The 10,075-nt window shown below is 37.7% G+C and overlaps 1 protein-coding gene across 2 annotated transcripts; it reads right to left on the reverse strand.

Annotated features, from left to right (window-relative positions):
- Positions 1-971: 971 nt before the first annotated feature.
- Positions 972-6,620, reverse strand: pgap4 (post-GPI attachment to proteins GalNAc transferase 4). Of its 2 annotated transcripts, XM_024289980.2 has the most exons (3): positions 6,491-6,605; positions 5,912-6,030; positions 972-3,801 (listed from the first exon to the last, which is right to left on the reverse strand). In XM_024289980.2, exon 3 carries the CDS (start codon positions 3,635-3,637, stop codon positions 2,441-2,443), a length of 1,197 nt encoding a protein of 398 aa, XP_024145748.1. In that variant the 5' UTR covers positions 3,638-3,801; positions 5,912-6,030; positions 6,491-6,605; the 3' UTR covers positions 972-2,440. The 2 variants fall into 2 exon arrangements, with proteins under 2 accessions (XP_024145748.1, XP_024145747.1); XM_024289979.1 differs by lacking the exon at positions 5,912-6,030 and having other exon boundaries at positions 6,491-6,620.
- Between the last annotated feature and the right edge of the window lie 3,455 nt (positions 6,621-10,075).

The following is a 10,075-nucleotide window of genomic DNA, read 5'->3' on the forward strand; positions in this document are numbered from 1 at the left end:
ATTGTTTTTGCTTTTTAAAATAGTCAGATGTTTTGTGGAAAATGCTAATTACATTGGAAGCAAGACATTTGACTATTTAAATGTATTTATCAATTACATTTACAAAAAAAATAGAATTATCGATGCTTATCAGTTCTAATTGTCTTTCTACTTCTCTCTTTTTTCCAGCTCCCTGCTTTGGTGTGATTTGGGTTCAGTTTTTTTGACAGATGCCTTCTCTGACCCAAACCTCTGCACTCACTCAGGCTATGGACCCCACTTGGAAAAATATGTTAGCGCCCCCGTGTGGTTGTGGTAGCTCACTGCATGTTTGCCCAGGTAATCCGATGATTAACCAGACGTGACCCCTGCTTTGCTTCAAAGATCAGATGAGATCAGGCGTGTATAAGGTGGCATGGCCACTTATCGTCTTATCTTAACTCCTTTAATTTGTTTATATTTGTTTGTAGTTGTTATTGTTAATGAGTTTTTGTTGATAGTGCTGTTTTTGTCTGTAAACCTACCATTCAACAAGCAAATAATTTATAAAAAAATAATGCCTTAAATGAAAAATAGTGACTTGCATTAATTAAAGATTAAAAAATAATATACGAGTTGAAGTGGGGCACCCCATGCTGTGTTTACCCTGGGCCCCTAAATACCTCAGTCTACCCCTTACGGTGCAGACAGTTGTACCAACGTAGAAATAATCTGATTTGCTTCAGTTTTGCTCCCCTGGGAATCAAAACGCTCATGTTTCATTTCCTCTGACAGGATGTGTGCGTGCCTCCTTCAGAACAGACGGTCTGACGCTTTTATCTAATCCCAGCTGGTATTATTTAGTCCTCGTTCAGCTGCAGAAACATTCTGGTCTGCACGTGCTTTTGAAACTCAACCGTCCAGAACGTTTGCACCAAGAGGAATTCAAATAGTTATAGAAAATATTCTTAATTTCACCAAATTGTTTTAATATTCACAGAAATCAAACTGCACAACTCTTAAGCTTTTTATTAATAAATCTTGAAGATAATTTCACAGAAAGTCAAAACATCAGAGGCACATTCAGTGATAAATTAACAGTTTTCTCTGTAGTTTATTCTTTTAATAAACCAAAACTTTGGGCACTTTGGCGTTTTTCTTTCATATTCATACAAGGAAAAAACAATCAGAAAGTGTGGAGTCCAAACACGTATCATAATAGAACCTGTCTCTTATTTTGAGAGAAAGATTACTCCAAAAAAACAATAAAGAGAAAATCCTTTAGCTTCTTTGCACATATAAGGAAAGCAATGTAGTAGTTATGAGAAAGATCATGGACCATAAAATATTATAGTTTTGTGCGGTGTAAAGAAAAAGTAAAACAGCTGCCTGAAGAATTAAAAAAAAAGAAAATGGTTGCAATGTTTTAATGTTTTGGTCAAACTATTGTTATGTCATCAAGAAAGAATATTTCTAATAATTTAAGAGGAAGCATTTACTTTAGTAGTTGAGATTTTGAAGCTTCTTGTTTAGCTTTAATTTAGCCTTTTTTTTTACATCTATTTGTTTTAATGTATTTTGTTTTGATGGAATTAGATTTTTTCTGTAATCTTAATTTCATTTTAGCCTAATTTTGAGTTTATATCTTAACCAAATCTACAATATTTGTGTTGTTCATTACCATATTTGGGAGACATTTTTAAGCTTTTTCTAATGTTTTACTTCTTATTTAAGGATTTAATTAAGCATTTTGTTAAAAAGAAAAAAAAGGATTAATTTTACTTTTTCAGTTTCATCCTCCTTGATCTTGAGGCTCATTTAAGGAGTTTAGCAGCTTCTCCTTCTACTGCAGCTCCTGAGGCTGACAGGAAAGTGTTGGAGAGTTAAAACAGGTTTTGTCACGTTGTTGCATAAACTTTAAAGTGCTGACAGTATTGTTCGATAAAGCAGTGTGGCAGTGTTTTATGCGTCACATGTCCCTGTTCTGTAAAGTGACTTTTTAGGGGGGAAAAGCCTTAAATCTCATCAGATTTACATTCCTTATGGCCTATGATCCATAATATCCTACAGTCATATTTTATCAATCACTAGTTATCATGCAAAAACGTATAATGTGCATTAGCATTAAGAAAAAAATTCAAAGTGATGCTTTATCGGTTCAATGCGATAACTTAACATTTAAGAAACACATGGTTTTAAAGAAAATTCCAGAAAAGCTGAACAGAAAATTCCTTCAAATGATTATCAAAGAGTTACAGCATAAAGATTTCAAACCTCACTGATTCCTTCTAATGAGCTGCTAGTGAAGAACATTTCCAGAAGAGTCAAGAGTTTGTGGTTTCCTAAAGTTCAGTAAACTTTTCTGCTTCCAAATTTTCAGATGTGATTTGTAAAAATTTCAAAACAACTCTGGGAAAATAAAAAAAAAACTCGATCTGCAAACCTTAAAATTACAAAGTGGTGTCGCCTTCCTCAGGTTCTGTCAGAGGAGTTTGGGCTTGACCGGGTTGGGTCTGACTGAAGAATAGGCTCCGATGTGAGTGACGAGGTTGGGCTCCACGCTGTGCGACCACTCCCCGGGTAAGGTCCGGGCCATCTGATACAGAACCATGTCTTTGGCGTTCCCTCTGTAGCAGAAGGAGTTGTCCAGGAACTCTGCCACCCGGAGCGAGGAGTTACCGGGGAAAAGCATGGCGGGGGTGCAGCACTCCGTGGCTGGGGAGACGGCGTAGAGCTGGGGGGAGATTCGACGCGCCTCTAAGAGGTAGTGCCTCCCCAGCAGCTCAGCAGCAGCCATGAAGTAGAGGGTGAAGAAGAGGAGGTGGATGGGTGACAGCGTGAAGGAGAGAGAGAAAGGATTCCAGTAAGGCAACAGGTAGAGGAAAACGGAGGCACAGACCAACCCCAGCCCCACCCATTCCAAGATCCGGTACGGTTCTGGGTTCAAGTACCGCTGCAGCCTCTCCGGATGGTAAAGCTTGATGTAGAGCGTCTGGAGGGCAAACCGGCGGGACAGCAGGTCCTTCACAACTTTGAAGAAGTCCTGTCTGGGCAGAGCATCATCCTCCAGGACAATCACATTTTTGGGCCTCACCAGCTCCCATCCCTTCCGGAGACAGAAGACATAGTCCCGCTTCTCCTTCTCAAAGGTGTTCACTTGCTCCCGGGGGTTCTGCTGCTCCTCGGAGGAGGAGCGCCGGATCACCGTGAAGTGGTTCTCCAGCAGCGTGGCGTCCTCGTTTTCCATGGGGCTGCTCTCCACGTCGCAGAGCAGCACCTCAGCACATCGGACCTGCCCACAGCTGGCAAGGATGCCGCTCAGCTGCCGCATCACCCGCAGGAGGTAGTGGAAATCCTGCCCCTCCCTTCTCCTGGCTGTCACCACGGTAACCAGCAGCTCTGGATTTTGGCTCAAGTCCTTGAAGCTGGGTGAGGTGGCATGGGCGGAGCTGCTCTGCCAGAAGCGCAGAGCCTCCTGACCTTGGTCGAGGCTGTCGCGCAGGGCGCCATCGCTCATGGATTCCAGGTACATGAACCGCAGGAAGTAGTAGGAGTAGAGCAGGTGCTGGCAGCACAGAGGAAGAAGCACGCAGAACGTGACGACTGACAGGACGAAGGCTTGGGTCCCGGTGCTGGACCATCGCAGGTACTGGCTGAGGAAAGGCCTCCATGGAACCATTTATGAATCCGACGGCAGACGAGCAGACTCTGATCCCAAGTGTGTCTGTGTAAACAGAAGACTGCCCGAGGCGGAGAAACCTGAAACCGCCGCCAGGAGGTGATCCCTCAGCTTCTCTAACACAAGAGGCGTGGAAGTTTCAGATCAGTCGGTCTTCTTCACATCTGTGGAAAAGAAAAGAACGTTTTTCTGTTAATAGATGCTTTAAATTAACTAAAAAAAAAAGAATTTTATAACAAATTCAGCAGAAAATTATCTTAACACAAAGTAAACATTAAACTACTTTCTTTTCTGATTGTGACAATCAGATTTTACTATCGAAGAACTTCACATCTTCGCTAAAAACCTGTTCAAGGAATTTATTTTAATTAAATCTCATTATTTTGTATTTGTACTTTATATTATTCTGGTCTTTTGACTGCATATTTTCTTACATTCTTTTCTACAAACATTCGATCCTCTGTTTTACAGCAGACTGGTTGACTGAACACACCTGATCCAGGCAATCCTCAGCAGGTAGGGAAGGGAGGCAGATCTCGAGGACCAGATTTCAGTAGTAAACTGGATTTCAGTAGTAAACTGGTCTAGAAAGACTCAAGCCGCAAATTCAACAAGTAATCAAAAAACTAAGCTCCCTTTTAGAGAACATCGAAGTCAAATATCAAAATAAAACAAAAAAGTGCACAGATATTCCTTCACAGTGTGATTTTCAGACGTTATCTTAAAGTAAAAAAGAAAATGAGCATTTTTAAGTGAAGTACGAGTCCATCCATCTGTTGTAAAGTGATAATGTTTCACTCTTGTGTAACAAGCCAAACAACTTTCACATTTAAGCTTTGCTATAATCCAGAAGTTAGAACAACAGAGCATCTCATCACTTCCTCAATGAACTTTAAAAACTAAAGTAGTTGGAGCCAGATACCTTAGATGGAATGTTGTGCAACAGGGTCTCTCTGGGTTTTAACCAACCGCCTTATTTGTTTGAAATTTAAAATGAAAATTATTGAGGGTGATAGACCCTTAGTCACATCAGATTGAATCAATTTACTACAGTTTTGCAAAAGACACACACACACAGACGATGCAGCAGCAATCGTGAAAGAAAGAAAATACATAAATAATCAGCAAAGTAGGAAGAATCTCCAGTCTTTTTTATACACAAAGGAAATTCAAAGAATAGAGCTTTAGCAGAGCTGAAAGGAAAAGTTCAAAGTCTAAAAAGCAATAAAAACAGAAGTGTGATAATAAAAGTTTATGCAGTACAATGGTCAAACAAAAACACCAAAAAGAGCAACGTTTAAAAATAGATAAATCATATTAAAGGGACCCTACCAGGATTTTCTTAAGCCTATCAGAGTGAACTATATAAATACATAAGATCATATATTACCTTTAGACCACTAAAAAATGAATTATTTCTGAAATATTAGTTTTTATTCGTGAGTCATTTCCTATCCAGAAATAAAATGGCTCGATTCCTGAAGCTCCGCCTGCCGCTGCGTGTGGCTGGAGTCCGCTTCATGACATCATCCTAGAGTCTGTGGCACCATGTCTGTATTTCTCCCACTAAAATAATCCAAACTTCTTCAAAGATGGATGCACATATGATATATATATATATATATATATATATATATATGCCTTTAGTAGGCCTGGCCATCGCTATACAGCTCCACAACACACACAGCACCTTCAGGGCTGTGCCAGACCGGGGGCTGGAATTTATTAAAGACAGGACACAATTGGAACAGTACTCTGCATCTAAAATGAAAGTTGTTTATTTTTTTTGCTGATCATCAATGGATAAGGGGATAAATTGAGGGTTGGTTTAATCTGTCAGCACAGACTCTTCCTGGAGGGAGCGGTTGGCATCAATCTTATGTCAGCACGTTTCCACCCACTCGCTTTCGTGGGTATGGGAAGGGCGGCTGTATGAACGAATCAAAATGCCGCTTTGGGTTTCTTTATAGTGAGGAATGAACAGTTAAATGCATTTAAAATCTCAAAAAGTCGAATTTTCATGGTAGGGCCCCTTTAAAGAATCAAATCATTAAAACCCATAATTACACACCTAATCAATATATCCCTTGTGCTCTCTCATGGGGTCCAGATGACCCCACTTTTAATGTAAACATGCCTAGGGTAGCACATGGGTTACATATATTATCTATTTATAAACTCTTTTAGGCACTTTTAGGAGTTTGTGAGCAGTGATTGAATTCGGACACAACTTTATTATTTGAAGCCATGTAAGCCCCCTTGAAAAATGATCACCTGCTCTGCAGAAACTCCATCGTTAGCTGACGTCACTTTCTTCCAAAATGGCAGCGGTTGCAAAGGTGTAAACAGGTCTGACTTCATAAAAGAGGAACGCATAAAGAACCTGGAAAACACTTAAGAGTAGAAGATAGCCCGCATGTGTTTGGTTAACTATTCACACACTCACCAGACTGAAACTGGGTAAATTTAGATATTATTCAATCTAACTTATTTTTTTAAATTATGTTTTCATAAATCCAGGACCAGGTGTGGTAATATTTGACATTTTAACGCTTTAGTGAAATACATTGGAAACTATGTAATTTGCCTTTTTGTGTGCTGAAAACACTGTCATTTTAAACGATTTCCTTTGGATTATAATGCATTTAAAACCCAAAAATGTGGTTTTTGTGATAGATTCTGTGGAACTTGTAGCTCCTGCAACGTCAGTCGCTTCATTTTAAACGTGACAGTTACAAAACGGTCGTTTCTAGATCAAAACCTCTTCGTGGGGAGTAAGTTACACACCACCCGGCGCGACCTTTTGTCTTAAATCGTCGTTCCTGACATTAAACAAAAGAGAATTTGACTTACGCAGAGCTGTGGAGCTCCCGCTGTTCGACGCCAGCTGCCATGTCGGTCCAACCCATCAGGAACCAAGAAGCAGCAGCGGCGGCGTAGCGGACTGCCGTAAATCTGTGACTACGGCCGCAAAGAGTCGTGCTGCCTCAGTCCAGCAGATGGCACTGCAGGACCAAGAAAACATGCATGTAATGTATTATTAATATTATTATTAAAACATGCAAAATTATAATATTATTAAATTAAAATGTAAAAAATGTGATACCAATTTAAAAAAATTTAAGACCATTTTTTTAAACTGCTGTTTAAAATAGAAATACAAGTAACAATATGGGGGGTTAAATGGCGTTAACAAGAATAAAAATTCAGAAATGAAAAAAAAATCCCTTCCAAAATTGTCTAAATTGCCAAAAAAATTCTAAATGTTCTGAGTTCACTGTAATAAATGCTCTGCTGGAGTTTTGTTTAGTTACAGATTATTTACACTGTACTGTTTAATCTTGTCCTTTAAAACCACACAAACTATTTAGAAATTTTCAACAATGACGGATTAGAACAAAATAATCAAATTTACGATGGTATTTTTGAGCTGAATGCTTCATGGATTATAAGCTTTGAAATTTTGGTTCTTAACTAACTGAGTTAGTTCTTCACATGACTCCTCAAAATGAATATTATTTATTTTTCTAGATCTTGTTAGAATTGAGCTGTTTAGCTTTGTTTTTCACCTCAAAATTCTTTATAAATGTTCTTCCTAAATGAACTTAAATGTAGAAATGAAAGTAGATAAACTCAAGAGCTGCTTAAATACATTTTAAATATGCAAACAGGCTCTAAACTTGTCAAAAGTAAGATTACTGAAGAACTTTTTCTTTTGTTTTGTTTTTTTAAAACAACTAACTAGGAGATTGACACAGATTTGTTGCCCCGTATATTTGCTCCCTATTTGGAAATGGATAACCTTATTTTATTAAATTTGACTCCAGCTTAAGAGCTCATGTATTAGTAAAATAAGATTCAGCATCAGTTTGTCAATCTGAGGCTTTAAAAGGTCATCTAAGTGTCTGGGGGTAAACTAAATGAGACTTCTTAACAATGATGGGACTTCTTTAGTAGCAGTATGAAGATTGAATTAGAGATTAAAGTAGCCGCACTGTAATACAAAGAAATGACATCAAACTGGCCCGATCAGAAAATCTGCTGTTAGTGTCAACCTGCATTCCGGCTCATTTCGACATTTAAAGATCAAATAGATTGAATCAAGTTAAAATTTTCCATCCATGGAGTGTATTGGATAAAGTAGGTGAAAAATCCAAACTAAAAACCTAGAGAATACAAGAAAAACAATTTTTTTTTTTTTAATTCCTGGATCTCAATCATGCATAAATCATAGATAATACATATATGCACTGATTCTCACCAGTAAATGAGAAGCCAAATGTATGATGGTTACAATGATTGTGGTCTGTGCCACACCCACTCAACCATGTGTCACTAGTGGATGGGCGTGACAAAGCAAAAAGAGTTTCGCCACCTCCCAAACATAAAACAAACCCAAACTTTTCACTATTTTACCTTAAAAAACCCAAACAATAGATTTTATTTTATTTTGGAACAAAGGTTGTTCACTTTGTAAGACACTATTTATAAACTAGAAATTGTGTCTTTCTGGATTATGAATTTGTTTTCCACTGTCCCTAAAATTGTTGCTTTAACAGAAATCAAACTTACAATGTTTGCTAAGAAAATGAAGACGTAAAATGATGTATTTGTCTAGAAGTGAATGCACCAGAATGAAGCTGTGAGTTTGTGGCCCGCCCATTGTATTTTCAACGTAACAAATACAATCTTTTTTAATTAAAATGTTTAAATCTGTTCCAGATTCACAACCATTTGAATAAAGAAAAACTCAAAAATGCAATTTTGAGCTTAAATTTCTTTATGTATCAACAAAATGCTACAACAATGTGTTAAAAACATTAAATACACAATTTTCATCAAAGTGGGGATTAAAAAATTTTTAACTTCAAGAAATGAGTTTGGAAAAAATTAGCAACTGATCGAAATAATTTCGGATTATTAATGAAAGTAGAAAACTTCTGTAATTTTAAAGCTGAAGTTTTGATGAAATTCCACTTTTCTACAAAACATTTTTTGGTTCAATATAAAGTTATTTTAAGGAACAAAGCTTATTTTAATAGTCAACACGTTTAATGAATAATGATATAATCCCATGAATGTGTGCTGAGTTGTACAGAACTTCAATTCGTGTGCAGCATTCTGATCCTCAAGGTCAAGCGCCGTTTACAATCAAAGTTAAACAACAACAAAACCGGGGAGATCATTAATCAGGGACAGCAGAAAATCTGACGTCTTTTTCTAAAAACAACCTGAGAGTCTAAAGATTATTAGTTACATCTTAGTATCAGAGAATCACAGATAACACAATGGTTTTGTGAGATCATAAACTTAATCGATCTGAAAAACGCACACTGTGCCCTCACGTTGTTTAAAGACAACATCAGAAGCAAACTAAACATTTTTCTCTGGACGGCACGCTCATTAGATTCCAGAGAAGGCGTTGCCGGGGTTTGTCCGTCAAGGAGGCGGTGAACTAGATGAACCGACAACAAAAAACGTGCTGCTGTTGAGGAAACAGAAGAAAAAGATCCTTATCGGCATATACATCTGCACCTGCAACCACTTTATCTTCAGATTTACTGAACTTGCAGCACCGCATTATCAATGCACTGATCTGATAAACTCCAGAATATACTGCGTCTTTCCTTTCTGGTGAGGAGATTGTATGTCAATTCTTTCTTCTTTGTTCTTAGACATACTGTACATTTAAGAAAATAAGTTATCTATCATTCATAAATTCCATCTAAAATGTTGCAGCTATTTTTGTGTTTTTGTCCTCACATTAAAAAAATCAACAAACCAATACATTAGTGGTACAAAAGGTAAAGAATGAAAGTTTCAGAGGGTTAAATTCACAAGTAAATCACCTGATCCAGTTTAAGGCAGGGGTTGTTGCCTCCCAGAAACCAGTTTTTAGAGTTTCTATCAGGAAAAGCTTTCTAAGGAAACACCAACAGACTCAAAAATGGATTCTACCAAAAGGCCATTAGGCTCATTACAGGTTAATTCTTCCCTCTTTAAACACCTACTGACACAAATGCTATTATGTTAATTATCTTTGTTTGCTTGGATGCCACATGTGTATTTTCATAGTTTCCTTTTGTTGCTGATTGTTGTACAACACCCATCAACATTTTTTTTGAGGACAATAAAGGTTTTAGTACTTTTTTTTTTTTTTACCATTTTGGTTCCTGAAAAACTTCTCTTTTTTCTCTGAATGTCAACTCTATGACCTTTCAAATCAACATCTCAGCCTCAACTGGCCGTTCTGCAGATTAAGATTTGTTTTCTTTTGTCTCGACAGTTCAATGCCATGTAATGCCGTCGGCAAGAAGTCCTGTAGTTCTGTGAGATAGTCCATAGTTGCCGGGTTTCATTCCTTTACATTTAAAAAAAAGGCTGTAAGATAGCATCTGAGAAACAAAATGTGAAACTCAGGAATTTACCTGCTCCTCA

The sequence above is a fragment of the Oryzias melastigma genome, linkage group LG1 (assembly GCF_002922805.2).
Source record: "Oryzias melastigma strain HK-1 linkage group LG1, ASM292280v2, whole genome shotgun sequence".
NCBI classification, from domain to species: Eukaryota; Metazoa; Chordata; class Actinopteri; order Beloniformes; family Adrianichthyidae; genus Oryzias; species Oryzias melastigma.